Source organism: Biomphalaria glabrata, chromosome 17 (assembly GCF_947242115.1).
Source record: "Biomphalaria glabrata chromosome 17, xgBioGlab47.1, whole genome shotgun sequence".
Taxonomy (NCBI): domain Eukaryota; kingdom Metazoa; phylum Mollusca; class Gastropoda; family Planorbidae; genus Biomphalaria; species Biomphalaria glabrata.
The window spans coordinates 25,880,996-25,897,151 of NC_074727.1; the positions used below are offsets into that span (position 1 = coordinate 25,880,996).

The 16,156-nt window shown below is 34.8% G+C and overlaps 2 protein-coding genes across 4 annotated transcripts in view; one reads left to right on the forward strand and one right to left on the reverse strand.

Annotated features, from left to right (window-relative positions):
* LOC106070215 (neuroglian-like) overlaps window positions 1-4,922 on the reverse strand; it is a 70,550-nt gene extending 65,628 nt beyond the window's left edge. Inside the window, exon 1 of one of the 3 annotated variants that reach the window (XM_056015575.1) lies at window positions 4,767-4,921. The gene's annotated coding sequence lies outside the window, so the exon portion shown is untranslated. Of the gene's footprint in view, window positions 1-4,762 lie in introns of all 3 variants that reach the window. The other 2 variants (XM_056015576.1, XM_056015578.1) reach the window with 2 other exon arrangements.
* A 5,855-nt stretch (window positions 4,923-10,777) lies between these two features.
* Window positions 10,778-12,898, forward strand: LOC129923641 (uncharacterized). Its single transcript, XM_056015586.1, has 2 exons — window positions 10,778-12,238; window positions 12,423-12,898. The coding sequence occupies exon 1, from the start codon at window positions 10,846-10,848 to the stop codon at window positions 11,593-11,595; it is 750 nt and encodes a 249-aa protein (XP_055871561.1). The 5' UTR covers window positions 10,778-10,845; the 3' UTR covers window positions 11,596-12,238; window positions 12,423-12,898.
* The last annotated feature ends 3,258 nt before the right edge of the window (window positions 12,899-16,156 follow it).

A 16,156-nucleotide genomic window follows, 5' to 3' on the forward strand; every position in this document is an offset into this window, starting at 1 on the left:
TTAGGCAGCTAGATAGAGAAATTGAAGTTTTTGAGCACTTACGTTATGTTTGCGCTCAATTTAAAAAATGGGACACCGTAGCACCTGTAACACTACTGGTGAAAGTTTTTTAAATAAGATTTTTTATAAGAAAATAGAATTTATGCTATACTTGCATTGTAGCAAACTAATAGGCTATTATTTGCTACAATATCTCAACAATAATTCAAGCATTTATTATAACATAACTATTATATCACAAGATGTTGCGGGTGCTACAACGGGACACCAATATGAAATATATAGTTTTTTTTGTTAATACATGCTGAAATACAATATTTTTAAAGTCTGTAAATACATTACCAATTAGTCTTTTATCAATGATTCACAAAATAGTTTTCTATAACCACAAATGAATGTACTAGACCTTTGTGTGTGTGTGTGTTCAATAATCATTTAAAAATATATTAGATATAACTGCCTCAAACATGACCTAATCATAGACTAAAGCAGCTTTATGACTTTCAATGCACCAAGAACAAGATCCAAAACTAGATTTACATATTAATTGAAATACAGAGTAGATTTAAATCTACACAAGACCTATATATCTAGATCAAGACTTGTTTAGTGTCCCGTGAAGCACAACAGACAATGATAAAACAATAAGGTTTACATTAACTTAGATTAAAAAATAGTATTTCTATGTATTTTAGATCAAACTTAAGAATAATAAACTTAATTCTCATTATAATTCAAAACTTTTGTGAGAAAACTACTTATATCTAGATCTCTGAGATTTTCTGGTATCATTCAACATGAGGCGTTTCGGGTGCTACAATGAAAAAATGTGGGACACCATGTATATTAATGTCTCCTGTTAATTACTATGTAGCCTTTTCCCTAGAAAATGGAGCTTATTGTGTACTAAGCAGTATCAGAGATACCATTAATGAAGTAATTCCCATGTCATTAATAACTTTGTTTAAAAAAATGTTCTTTTTTTTAAGAGCGTTTGAGGTGCTTCACCTGGGACACCAAGAGCTATTTTACTAAAATTATATAAATTTTTACATTTTTTAAGACAAATTGCACTGTGTAAATTAATCATTGATGCTTTTAGTAACAGAAACACTATTGGGAGCAGAATCCTTTACTTTGTTTACAATTGATAAAGGTTTGAAATTTCAAGTTAAGTGGGACACCATGTGATGCACCTGTGACACATTTTTTTACGGCGACATCTAAGTAATACCAAAGTAACTATAAAATAAAAAGATATAGATAATGCAATAACATTATAGTGTTAACCTATTTCTACAAAAATGTCTGTTGAATAATCTTTGCTTTTAGTAGAATATTACTTCAACCTAAGCCTGGTATTCCATGTTACATCAAAAGATGCCATTTTGTGCACTATTTCACACATTTTCTACAATTTAAAAATTTCACAATGCACCTTTCAAGCTCAAAATATCACAATTTATAGATAAACCATTTCTAAGTGAAATGAAAAGAAAATTGTGACATTTTAATAAGAAGTTTTTGAGTTATATACTTTTTAGTGAGCCAATACCTATTTGTCACCAGTACTGGAGAAATACTCGTATATTCTCTTCGAGAGTTTTATTTGTTTACATTAAAACTTTTGTAGTTATTATTTCCAAAAAAAAAAATTTAATCAGAGTTTCTTTGTTAATTTTTTTTAGGTTAATTCTTTGTTCATTGTTTACTTTATAGTGAAAGTGTCCAATAGACATGTTAAGTTAGGTGAGAAAAAAAAAAACAAATATTAAGAAATAAAAATTATTTTTAAAATACTCAAAGATAATAATAAAAAAAACTTTCACCAATGTTTTGCAAACGTGTAGATGAATATAAAAAACAATGACTTGTCAATGAACCATTTCTACTTTTATAAGTCCGATAAAGTTCTATTACTTCTACAGCCGCCATTCTGTCTAGCACTCAACTAGGTGTTAACTAGAGTATCCAGTTGAATGGGTAGATTAAAAAAAGGGGGTGGTATAGGTAGAGGAAGGCCCTATATGAAGAGTGTCGACTATAATGGCATGATGGAATAGGTATGTCAAGTAAACATCTGGACTGCAATTAAGAAGATAAGCAAATGTAGGTGGGGCGAACAAGACTACATGAAAGAAATGAGTGTAAAAGAATGCCAACATGATGGAAGTAAAAATATTGCCTAAAGCTAATTTAGGGCCCATTTAATTTTTTTTTAGTTAGCTTGTTGTAAGATTGCATTTTTTAAAGTATAATTTATATTACATACTGTCCTCATTAACAAAGAATTATTCATCATTAGCCTCCTTCAGTCGTAGAACAAAGAATTAACACACTAAGACTAAGACTAAGACTGCTTTATTGATCCTTACGGAAATTTGTTGTGATTACAAGGACTCGTTTCTCATATAAAGACAACACAACAGAAAAATACACATAAATACAACAGACAACATAAAGAGTTCATTCAGCGACTACACACAGGTATCTTGGTGCATTTCATGTTCCCTGATCAACACACAAAAATAACAAAGAAACTCAGATTAGGCCCCATCTCTAGCAATCAAAATTTTTTGGGGGGGAAATAATAGCTGCAAAAGTTTTAATTTAAATACACTAAACATGCAGCGAGAATATAATACAATATTAACAAAATGTGAACGAATTGTCAGTGAGCGATTTGTCGTTAATCAGTGAACAAGTTGTCTGTGAACGAATTGTCGTGTCCCCACTAAAAACTAGGATAGATTTTTTTATTTCAAAAAAGCAAGTAGATTTTACCAACAATTTTCCCGTGTTAGATATTAAATATTATCAATATGTTTTTTGATTTTACATTATCACTCAGTGAGCACCTAAAAGCATCTATATACACAGTAAGAGTGGCTTAAGTTGGTATGCAAAGCTACAAAACAACAAGTTAAGGAGTACTACCAAATCAAAGGTTTGTTTTATATAAGGTGTTATCAATAAAAAAATCTTTTTGGTGTATCAAGTTAGTACCTGACAGACATTCAATAGTTGATACCAGTACTTTGGCCAGTGCAATTTTCTTTTAATAGCTACTTATTGAACAGATTGTCTATAACATTCATTTTAGTTTTTTTTTACTTTAGTAAGGTTTATGTAGTTTATATTCCACTCTCCTACCTTTTAATAAAGTACCCCTTCAGGTCTGGCAATCTATAGGGCAGAGAAAAGCTGACAGTTAACCTGTGTGTTGTGGCCAGCACAAAAACCAACCGCCTTTATTTTCCCCAACAAATGTGCCACAGACAGACGTGTGTGTGTGTTTTTTTTTTACTATTTTTTACTTGTATATATTTTAGTCAAAGCCTTAACAGCACTATTACTCAATGACTTAAAATTTTGATATTTAATATATTTTATAACTATTATTATAAATATTCAGCACAAAGATTAAAAATGATACTTAAAAACTCTATAACAATTTAGCTTACATAGTAAATATTGGGCCTATACTTACAGCCTTTAATTACATTAAGGACTAATCATAGTAGACTATATGGATATTTGATACTTTGTGTTTTTGGCACAATTTTGCCATGTCTGCCCACTAATACAGTGATAACAGTGTAAAGATTTATCAATAACAAATCAATTTTATTTTATTCCTCAAAAAATTTTAAAGCTATTTTCACTTATCTTCCTTTAAATTAATTATTTAAAAATTAAAATATATTTTTTAATTCTGTAAGACAACAATGACTTTAACCATTGTACTACAATGAGTCATGGGTGTACAATTAAAACTGGGAATAGGATTTTGACATAACACAGTTGACTGGGAATATGGTTACAGCCTAAACATACTCATACACAGTTGATTAAGAATAAGGGCCACCAGTACTAATTTAATTTTTTTTTTCTGATTTATTGTACATGTACTGATATGTAGGTAGGCCTATTTTGGTTTTTAAAAAATGTTTAAAAAGTACTCTTTTAACTAGATCTCTAGATCTAATCAATTCTAATCTAGATAATAAATTATATCTACTTTCAGACTCAATTTCAGAGTTAACTTCTAAGTCAAAAAAGTAAGTCACTTCTAAAGATGTTGAGCAGTGGAGTTGAGTGAGCAGTAACTCAGCAGTTCATTAGTTATGTGTGAAGTTTAGTTGTCATTTAAGATCTAGATTCTAGATCTAGTCTTAGATGTGAAATTACTTAGATTCTATTTCTCATCTCAATCTCGTTAAAAATTATTAAAATTAATTGAAAAATGTAGATTCTAGTTGTCTAGTCGTGTAGACTGTAGTATAGACTACTATTACTATAGTCAGTATAGTGTCTATAGACTAACAGACTCACTCACTCAGCCTCTGTAGTACGCTTATCTAGTTCTATATTATACTATAGAATCTAGATTCTAACTCTAGATCTCGTAATCTAAATCTAAATAACTACTTTTCCGTTTTACATTAGTGAGTCACGTAAATGCCACAATCATCGAATATCTCAAACCCAACCTAACGTCAACCCAATCCCCGAAATGAAAGATCTTGTGTGTCAAGTAAATATCTAGGCCATAGACATAGTCATATCAAGTCCCAGGCAGCCCCACTAACTGAGCAGACATGTGATCATTAATGTGCTTACACTTACAATAACCAACTTCTAGACAATTGTACAGAGCAAATATGATCAAACAATTCAGATTTGGCAACAATTATAAACATTGAGCAATTAGGTTTATATATTAATTTTTAAACACATTGAAAAGAATAGACTACTGAACTTACCTAAATTTTATCAGGTAATAGCGTCTTCCGCATACACATAAAAAGTGTGTCACACACCTCTCCCTTACAATTCCGTGTAGGGTGTGATTCGTCATTCATGACGAACTACACAGAATTTGAAACGCTATGATTTGATTGGCTGAAAGATATCGAGAAAACAGCCTGTTGTTTACGAAGGTGGACTAAAAGCGTGGTTGCCCGTGTAACAACTATGGTATGCCTAATAATAGCCCAACAAATTTTATGCCAGCTTTGGCTTGGCGCAGACCACAGTTTTAAAAGAAAAAAAAAAGCGTGGGTAGATGTAATCAAGGTCAGAAAAAATCAAAATCTTGCACCCATTATTTGAAATTTATATTAGATAAGTTAGAGCTACTTTGTATCTAAACCTAGATTTTATATGATCTTGTTCAGGGACGGTCCTACAGATTGCGGGGCCCTATGCGAAACGGATTGCGCGAGCCCAGTCTCGGTAGCGATAAGGCTATCATAAGGAAAATTAGTGAAAATTAAGATTTTGTATTAGAAAATAAATTCATCTTTGCATTTTATTCATACTTTACTACGTGGAAAATCAAGGTCAAATTAACTTTACGAGCCATCTACAGTAGATGGTAGTTTTCCAACAAAAAGCCGATAAACATTCAGATATGCCTTTTAGATTTAGTATCGACTAGCAAAATATCGCTTATAATTTTTTTAAGAGGTCGAGATAGATTTAGATCTACTAGTCGACCGGCGGCGTACCATACGCCGCTATTTTGCTGGGCCGGCCTTAGGCCACTGAAACCTATGCGACCGCAGTGGGCCCCGCACTTTCATAGAACCCGCGCTAATTCAAGGTGTATAAATTATTAAATTAAACCATTTTATAACTTAAAACAGATTTCCAGCGCCCTCCTGTCGATTTACCAGGAGCTCCTGGAAATTTCCCGAAATTGCAAAATATACGAAAAAGTCCTTAAAATATACGGAAATATAAAGCCTACACAAAAATTGTCATTTTGGGATGTCATTCAATATGGAAAACGCCAATCCTACGCGCGATAAGTAAAAACGGCATTTTGCATTAGCCGTAATTGTGTAATCTGGTGAAAGAAGCTTCTCGCCCCTCAAACTAATGAAGAATTACTTGAGGTCAACAATTCTCAAAAATAGATTGAAACATTTGGTAATTCTTGCTATTGAGGAAACAGAATTATTATGATATATTATTTATATACTGTATGACTTTGCTACATGCAAGGCTCGTAAAGTAATTCTGTACGTATTAAAGAATGAATAAAATGCATAGACGAATTTATTTTCTAATACAAACTCTTAAATTTCACTTATTATCCGCTTCCCTACCCAAACTTGGCCCCGCGAATTCCGTTTCGCATAGGGCCCCACAATTGTTTAGTCTGGACAGGCTATTTAGTGACCTGTAAATATACATGTTAGATTACTTTTTCTCTTTCCATGACCTCTTGGTCACAATGGTTAAGTCCGGCGCTGCTATTTAGTGTTTGTAAATATGTTTGCTTGTAAAATGTTTAACATTTTTCGGATGTTCCTTCAGAGTTGACGATAGTTTACTTCCTAGTCTTAACCTCCCGCAGGACGAAGTGGATTGGAGCGGGCAGGGTTTGACAGTCCAGCGCGCAGCTATCCGTATCGACGTATGAATACCCACTTGTTCTCCCCCACCCCGGTGTTTTTTCGTGGGGTAACTATCCGCAGAAATAAGAGAGTGATCTTTCCTTTACTTCATCTTCTGTACGTAGTAAAGAATTAATAAAATGCATAGACGAATTTATTCACTAATACAAACTCTTAAATTTCAATTATTATCTGCTTCCCTACCCAAACTTGGCCCCGCGAAATCCGTTAAGTCCGGCTCTGCTATTTAGTGACGGATGAATATACATAGTAGATTACTTGTTCTCTTTCCATGACCTCTTGGTCACAATGGTTACGCGCCCGGTGCTGCTATTTAGTGTTTGTAAAATGTTTGTTTGTAAAATGTTTTACATGTTTCGGATGTTCCTTCAGAATTGAAGATAGTTTACTTCCTAGTGCAAACCTCCCTCAGGACGAAAGGGGATGGGAGAGGGCAGGGTATGACAGTCCAGCGTGCAGCCATCCGTATCGACGTGTGAATACCCACTTGTTCTCCCCCCCCCCTCTTGTTTTTTCGTGGGGTGACTATCCGCAGAAATAAGAGAGTGATCTTTACTTTACTTCTTCTTCTCGTTCAAACTCTTGAGGGAAGAGGAGAATTATATATTCTAGGTGTATAAATTATTAAAGTAAACAATATTATAACTTAAAATAGCTTTCCCGCGCCCTCCTGTCGATTTACCAGGAGCTCCTGGAAATCTCCCGAAATTGTGTAATCAGGTGAACGAAGCTTCTAGCACCTCAAACTAATGAAGAATTACTTGAGGTCAACAATTCTGAAAGATAGATTGAAACATTTGGTAATTCTTGCTATTGAGCGAGATCTATGTAGGAAACAGAATTATTATGATATACTGTATGACTTTGCTACATGCAAGGCTCGTAAAGTAATTATGTACGTAGTAAAGAATGAATAAAATGCATAGACGAATTTATTTTCTAATTCAAATTCTTAAATTTCACTTATTGTCCGCTTCCCTACCCAAACTTGGCCCCGCGAAATCCGTTTCGAATAGGGCCCCACAATGCTTAAGTCTGGCCCTGCTATTTAGTGTTTGTAAAATGTTTGTTTGTAAAATGTTTTACATGTTTCGGATGTTCCTACAGTGTTGAAGATAGTTTACATTTTAGTCCAAACCTCCCTCATGACGAATGGGGATGGGTGCCGGCAGGGTTTGACAGTCCAGCGCGCAGCCATCCGTTGCGACGTGTGAATATCCAGTTGTTCTCATCCCCCTCTTGTTATTTCGTGGGATGATTCCGCAGAAATAAGAGAGTAATGTTTCCTTTACTTCTTGCTTCTCGTCCAAACTCTTGAGGGAAAAAGACAATTATATATAGAGATATTTATATGCCAGTGACTATTAAACTAAGTTAAGTATTTGAACTTCTTGTTTTGGTTATAATTCGCCCTATTGTTACATTTTTATTAAATGAAAGCTGACAATGCCGGTTTTTTTTTAATCGCGAGTAGTATTTAATTGGCGTTTTCCATATTGAATGACAATTCGTCTGTTTTTAGGAGATTTGTAAGAGTTTTTAGAAGATTTTAATAATTTCGCGAGATTTTTATGACTTTTTCGTATATTTTGCCATTTCAGGAAATCTCCTGGAGCACCTGGAAAATCAGATGGCCGCGGTAACCTTTAATAATAAGTTAAAATGGTTCAATTTAATAATTTACACCTTGAATTAGTGCGGGGCCCACTGCGACCGCACTGATTATGTTAATTGATGATCTAATAAATTCTTATGACACTATTATAGGCTGTAAACTCTACTTAATCATAAGTACTTGGATACAAAATTCAGAAGCCATGTATTACATAGTTAGAGCTTGTTGAATGTTGTTTATTATATCATATATCATCATCATCATCATCACTTCTTTGAGTTCCTCATGGAACATAGGGCCTCGACAAAAACACGCCACTCTTCACGGTCTCTTGCTAGATTTTTTTATGGTTTCCCAGCTCTTCCCGGTCCTCTCGGCTTCTTCAGGTACACATGTTCTTTTTGGTCTTCCTCTGCGTCTTGTTCCCTGGAGGTTCCACTCTAAGGCCTGCCTAGCTCTGTTGCTGGTATCTTTTCTAAGGATGTGACCAATTCATCTCCACTTCCTCTCTAATATCTGCACTTCTTTTTTTTTTCTGTCAACTCATCTCCCACAGTTTGGTGTTTTCTACTTTGTCATACCAGTGTATTTTTAGGATATTTCTCAGGCATCTGTTGATGAAGGTCTGTATTTTTTTTGTCGCTTCAGTTGTTCTCCATGTTTCAGAACCATACAGTAGGACAACCTTGACATTAGAGTTAAAGATTCTTAGTTTAGTTTTGTTTGAGATGTGAGGAGATTTCCAGGTTGGTTTTAGCTGTGTAAATGTCTGACGCGCTAGATTTATACGGCGTTTAATAATATATGATTCGAAGTCAATTGGAACAGAATTTCTGAAAATTAAGTCTTATTTAACCTTTGTATTTTTTTAATAAATGTTGAGACCGAACAATGGACACTTTACAATGAGAATGATATACCTTTTTAACTCATAAAGATTCTTGAATGAAGCATTACCACATGTGCGGCAAAATATTTTTTTAAGGGAAAAATATTTTTGTTCATGATAGCGTTGTTACACCTCGAGAAACGACAAAAAAAAGTTACACTTGAAATGCTGTACCTTTTTACAAAGCTTATATCAACTCACTCTGCCTGTCTGTCTGGTAAAAAGTTTGTACACGTTATTTCTCCAAAACCCAATATCGGATCAAGCAGGAATTTTGCACAATTATTTCTTTTACATATCAAAACAAAAATTAATTAAAAAAATTAGCCAATTAGTTTATTAATTTTTTGGTAATTAATTGTTTTGATTGGTATCTCATATTGGTATTGATTGTTATCTCGAATTGGTATTGATTGGTATCTCAAACAAGGTAAAGGAATTTTACTTAACAGATAAGGTAGTATACGTTAAATTAGTCCCCTTATTATTGTTTTGTACAAAGAAAAGTTTGTAAATAACTAAAAAACTATTTTCATAAGCAGCTCCCTTGCACAGTGGTTAGTGTGTTGACTAGAGGCAGAGGCCTAGCCCTAGAGTTCGAATTCAGGTCGCTTCCTTTTTTTTTTTATTAATAAAGCGATCACACAGATACCCATTTCTCTCCCAATCAGTTTCCAACTGGTTCAGACAAGTGATAGGATCATAGCGTATTGAGAAAGCTAAAAGCACAAACTTGCGCTGAACAAAAGCAAGTTTCTTGTCTGACCACAAACAAAAGTGATAAAAGTTTCCATTAAGTATTAAGTTTGACCCCTTGTTAAAAATTTTTGTGACTTAGTAAACAAATAGATGTCCTTTATAAATCTGATAGGTCAAGTTTTGTTTTTTTTCAAAGCAAATAACTAATTATTTACCAGTTTAGATAGCTTAGAATAATTAGCATAGTCCTATTATGCAGGTTAATTATGCAGGGTAATATTTTATTTTACTGTTGAATAATTACAATATGTTTAATCTTCGAAGCCTACTGTCTCATTCCGAAATAAAGGAAACTGTCATAACACAGCTTCTTACATGCTCACAAAGAGACCATTCGTTTTGACGTGGCAAAGAGCTATTGTTTTAAAATGCCCACAGGTTGTGACGATACATGTCAGTGTCCAGGTCTCCTATAACGATTGGTCTCACTCACACTGAACATGATCTTAAGCTCGCGGTCAACGAATTTGCGTACGCTGCCGCCACTTTTTGTTTTGCTATATACCTCGGAAAAACTAATCAGCCCCAAAGATCATCCCATTAACGTGGTAGACCACTTCACATATGTGGGAAGCATAGTTCCAAATGACGCATTGCTTTCAGCCAACGACATAGTCCTATTCACGGATTCGATGTCCAAAATTGAGGCCTTAGAGGGGCTAGAAGAAGGTGTCAGAAGGGTATGGGACGTCCTCACGGTCGGAGGGCGTCTCCTACGATTCGGAGTGAGCATTACTTTACAATGGGTGCCCGCCAATTGTGGAGTGGTCAACCACGACTTGGCTAACCACCTCGCAAAAACCGCGGTCGCAACAGCGCTCGAGCATGATGAACCGTGCACTTACCAAAGTGTACGATCCCTTGCCGACAAACGTTTGTTGACACTTTTGTACGATGGCTGGGATTCTTCGGACAAGGGACGTGAGCTCCACAGGGCAATGACCAGAAAAAAGAGATGCGTTGTGGCAACTTAATCGTGTGGAACAGGCGGTCCTAGCCCAGTTCCGGGTCGGACATTGTCCAATTGGTGCTTACTTCGGACGGTGTCGCCACTGCATGGAGGACGATGAGACAATAGAACACTTTCTTTATGAATGCATAGTTCTGCACGAAGGACGATTGGGACAAGGATTTGATAGAGAGATAACTGGTACATGTCCCGCATGTCCGACACAGAGGCTGTCCTTGTACGGGGACAAGGATTTGATAGAGAGATACCTGGCCATCTTGCAAGAAATTGCAGGCTGCAGAACAGGTTCCAATGTCAGCGAAAGAAGTCAGGGAACCGGGCTCACCAGCAACACCCTTCTAGAAGCAACTGCTCGAATTGTGGAAGCCGGGACCATTTCACCCGAGCTTGCCCTGATGTCACTGCAGCAGTGAATCACGTTCGGGTTGCCTCAGTGGAACAACCACAGGCAGTACAACTGCAACCTGCCCCCAAGCCAACAGAATTGTTGGTTGAGGTGCCACAGAATCCTAGGCGATCCAACACTGCTCCCGATTCAATTGTTCGCAGAAACCAACCCGCAGTGGCAGAAATGATGTCGATTCATTCAGAAGTTGCCTCACCTGACACTTTCAGTAGTCATGCAGAAGGAGGTAGGGAAACAAATCCTTTCCTACAGTTTCATCCGGTCCAACCAGAATCCACCTTGCTTTCCCATGAGGTTCCTGAGTTGCAGAAGAAAAGGAACGACCTTCTGAACATTGGGTGCAGAGTTCTTGTTGAACAAAGAGTCAGAGGCCAGGGAAGAATGTTCATGCAGTATGAGCCCTCGTGTTTTATAATTACTGCAGTACCCAAGTATGCTTCTGGCTGGTACATGGTAGAAGCAGAAGATGGCAGTACTTACCGATATGTACGAGAGGAGGAAATGAAGTTCGTTTCCTCACCATACTAGCATAATTCTTCATTTGTATATTTGTAATTTTTATTTAATATGTTGGTTGCGTTCCAATGTATTAAGATGTATTAGTTTGTAATAACTCTATGAGTACTTGTTATCTACATGTGTATTTAAAAGTTTTTTTAAAAAGCTTAGTAGTTGCTGTACCTATTTGAGAATGTACAGAATCAAGAGTATTTTCTTGTGTTTTTAGCTGATGAAGTGTATATTTTTTTTTGCTTTTGTCCTGGTAAAGCAATGTAATTTAAGTCATGTCATGGAGATGTATATTTTTGTGTGAAATAGATTTTAGTGTGTATTTTCTTGATGGTAGAATATGTCAGCAGTATGTATGTAATGCATTTTAAGTAGTTTGTTAGTATTTTGTTTTGCGAGGACGCAAAAAAATTTAAGGCGGGATGAATGTGAGCTTGTGCTCCCAGAGCTATATTTTTATATATTTTATTTTTATAGGCTAGTGCCAAACTTATTATTTCTACTTCCGCTTTTTGTGTATAAAAAGTGATGCCCACGCTGTTTTAAAACAGTTCAGTGTACAGTTGACCAGTGGTCAGTACCATATCTGTCTGTGTGACAGCTGAAGATCGTTGTGGTCTGTCATCTAATTATATTTTTATTCCTGTACCTGGGACAGCCTGTAAGTGTAGAAATATTTTATATTTTTTACTAGATCTATACTATGTGTAAGGTAGTTATTTTATTTTCTACTTGGACTATTTGTCATAATAGTTGGCAACATGCTGTACGGAAGATGGCGGCGTCCATCAGTCCTAATAGAATATAATCTAGATCTAATATAGTTTTGCATTTATGTATTGCAGGCTATTATTACTGCTGTGTTGCTGCTTTGAGCTGCTGTTTATAACTACTGTTGTTAGATCTATTCTAATTCTAGGGAAGCTAGAATCTAGTGTTATTTTGTTTCTTTTTATGCCTTGGTAAACTTAGTTATATTTATAGTCTGTTTCTCAGTTTCTGTTCTTAGTGAATAGTAAGGTACTGAGCCTAAGGATAAGATATTCTTGTTTTAGTGTTAGTGTTATGAGTGTAATAGTAGGATATTGTAGATCTAGACTAATTTATTGTAGTGTGTTTGTGTAGATCTAGGTCTAGTGTAGTAGTTGTAGTGATTTTGTTAGATAGTTGGTTTGATCAGTTTGTGTTAGTTAGTTTGTTAGTGTTTGTAGTGGTGTAGATTTAGAGGGTAGTTTATAGTGGTTAGTGTATATATTATATTTTATTATTATTTGATTCCATGTAAATAAAGTTTCATTTTGTTTATTTATACTAAACTAAAGTTTGTTATCTTGTTTCCATTTAGTTTAGTTTAGTATGTCTGGTTACTTAGGTGACTCTAGCCCCTTGGTCGTAGACTGAGGTGTCACAGATGAGCCCACCCAGTAGCGCAAACATCTGTCTACTGTTGGTAATAATTTAATGTTGAGCAGAAGAGAATAGGTAATCTCTCTCTAGCCACTCGCACCTGCCTGACCTGCTCACATTTAATAAATCCACCAGCGCCCCCCCCCCCCCCACCCATAAGAAAAATACAAAAAAAAAGAAAAAAAGAAGCGTGAGAAGGCAAATTTCAATAAAATGTCATTTATTTATTAATTTTCATGCTGTCAATAATAGATCGTTTTTTATAACTATTATACAAAAATTATATCAAATAACTTTCAGTGATTACAAAGAAAAAATTAATCTCATTAATCTCACTTTCTTTCAAATCCTTTGAATAGTCCCTCTAAAAGTTAATGAATATTAGGGCCTAGTAGGCCTACAATTTTTTTGGTTTAATTGTACGTTTTGTATAATTTTTAATGTAAATTTATTATCGCTGAATTCACAAAAAAAACAAGGTTACAAAGACAGTTTGTGTGGAAACACAAACTTAAAATCGGCCACCGAATTGGTCCACCCAGGCAAGCTTCAATATTTTCAGAAAGAACATCCAAATGAAATTATATCAAAGACAAATGAGAGATAAGAATGGAGAAAAAAGGTTGACAGATCTTGTGTAGTGCCCCAACGGTCCAGCAGATCAAAGGATAGGTGCAAGTTAATGCAAAGTTAGATGTGAACCTGGCCTAACTAGTTCCCCTTTCAGACCCTGTGGTCTATAGGGCAGATGATGTAAAGTTCATCTGTTTTTGTGGCCTACGGTTAACGAGGGTGTCATGTAGCCAGCACAACGACCAACCGTCTTTACTTTTCCCCAAATAATGTCAGGTACCCATTACAGAGCCGTTGCATCAGAACTTTGAATGGTCTAAAATATTGTGATGTCGGATTTTCAATATCTTTTCTAGTTTACGAGATCTAAACGGGACGGACGGACAGACATTTCGCACAAAACTAATAGCGTCTTTTCCCCTTTCGGGGGCCGCTAAAAATTGTTAAGCTAAATTTGTTACGCACTTAATCCAGTTTAACCATGGTTTAACCATGTTGATGGAAAAACTATTTTACCAGAACATTTAAATGCAACCATATCTCTGCTGTGCCTCCTATGTTAACATTTATTTTACTGAAGAAATAATTTGGAAATTAATTTTTTTCATACAACTCAACTAGAACATCAGTAACAAAACCTAATGAAATACTCAGAACGACACAAAGATTTCTTATTCCATTTGCTAGAACCAATTCAAGTGCCCCTTCTTCCCTAGTACTATTAGAGAATGGAATGGGTTTAAGTCATTGATCAACACGCATGACTAGTTTGACATATGAAATTTTGTAATACAGTTTTGTAAAATTAATACCTCAACATCCTTAATAATAGGCAGTTTTTACAGACCACCAAATTCTAGCTTAGAATACATGCAAGAACTATGTAATCAGCTTACTAAACTTCAAGAGACAAATAAAAATGCAGTTTTTTGGATTATGTTTGATTTCAACCTACCTAATATAAATTGGAAAACACTAACCATAGATAAACACCAAAAACTTAAGGACATAAATGAGCTTTTCATACAAACTTTAAACAACCTAAGTTTAGATCAAATCAAACTAGATTAAAAAACACATTAGATCTCTTCTTAACCAACAGACCTGGATTAGTAGTAGATTATGATATCATACCTGGTCTATCAGACCATGAGATCATAAAAATACACAGTCAGATATAAGCAGTAGCCAATATAAAACCCAAAAGAAAAATCTTACCCTGGAACAAATGCAACCTAACACAACTACACCAAGCTGCATTAAACTTTCAACAAACATTCTTATCAGAAAGAGACATTAACCAACCAGTTGATGACCTCTGGAATTTCATAAAAAAACTATCTTAAAAACATTATAGAAAACCATATAACAACTAAATACATATCAATACATCAATAAATAAATGCTGGTTTAATAATAAATTAAAAGCTCTGTAAACAGAAGGAAAACCTATATAGAAAATTTAAAGAAACTAAGGCAGAAAGAGTTTATAAAAAGTACATAAAAATTAAACACCTAACCCAAAAAGTAAGCAGACAGCTGCAGAGTGAATACATAAACAATATAATATCTAAAGATAACAATAAAAACCTATGGTCATATATTAAGTCTAAGAAAATGGAAACAACAGGCATAGCGCCATTAAAAGATGAACATAACATAATACATAATGATAATGAAACTAAAGCTAACATCCTAAACAAATACTTTGCATCAGCATTCTCAGCCCCAGGAGACAAAGACATATTATTTAATTTGAACCAAGTAGACAACATAGGAGATATAGAAGCACAAGAAAAGGGAATCCAAAAACTATTAGCCAACATCAAACCTAATAAAGCGTCTGGACCTGATGGTATTTCAGCTAGATTACTCAAAGAACTAAGCAATGAGCTAGCACCAGTGTTCAAAATACTTTTTCAGGCATCTCTTAACCAGGGTAGAGTACCAAGGAACTGGAAAGAAGCTATTGTCACCCCTCTATTTAAAAAAGGAGAAAAATCAGACCCAGGAAACTACAGACCAGTATCACTTACCAGTATCACATGTAAAATCCTAGAACACATAATATGTAGCAACATCATAAACCACTTAGACAAACATAATGTCCTTACTCCATACCAACATGGCTTTAGGAAATATAGATGCTATCTTACTAGATTTTTCCAAGGCTTTTGATAAAGTTCACCACCATAGTTTGCTTAAAAAATTAAAATATTTTGGCATTGATGGTCCATTGCATCAGTGAATTAAAGATTTTCTGATAGGGAAAGAACAAACTGTAATAATAAATGGCTCTAAATCAACACCGTAAACCGTAACCGTAAACTCAGGCGTACCTCAAGGAACAGTCTTAGGTCCACTACTATTTTTAATTTACATAAACGATTTACCAAATTGCATTAGTTCAGGAACAAAAGTCAGATTATTCGCAGATGATGGCATAATATATAGAACAATAAAAACACATAAGATACAGACATTTTACAAAGAGAATTAGATGAATTACAGAAATGGGAATCAAATTGGAGCATGCCTTTCCACCCAGAAAAATGTCAGTTATTAAGAGTAACAAAAAAAAAAACAAAAACAAATTAAT

What these genes read in the sequence shown, in the direction of transcription:
- LOC129923641 (XM_056015586.1), top strand. Translation starts at nt 10,846, where the DNA reads ATGTCCCGCATGTCCGACACAGAGGCTGTCCTTGTACGGGGACAAGGA.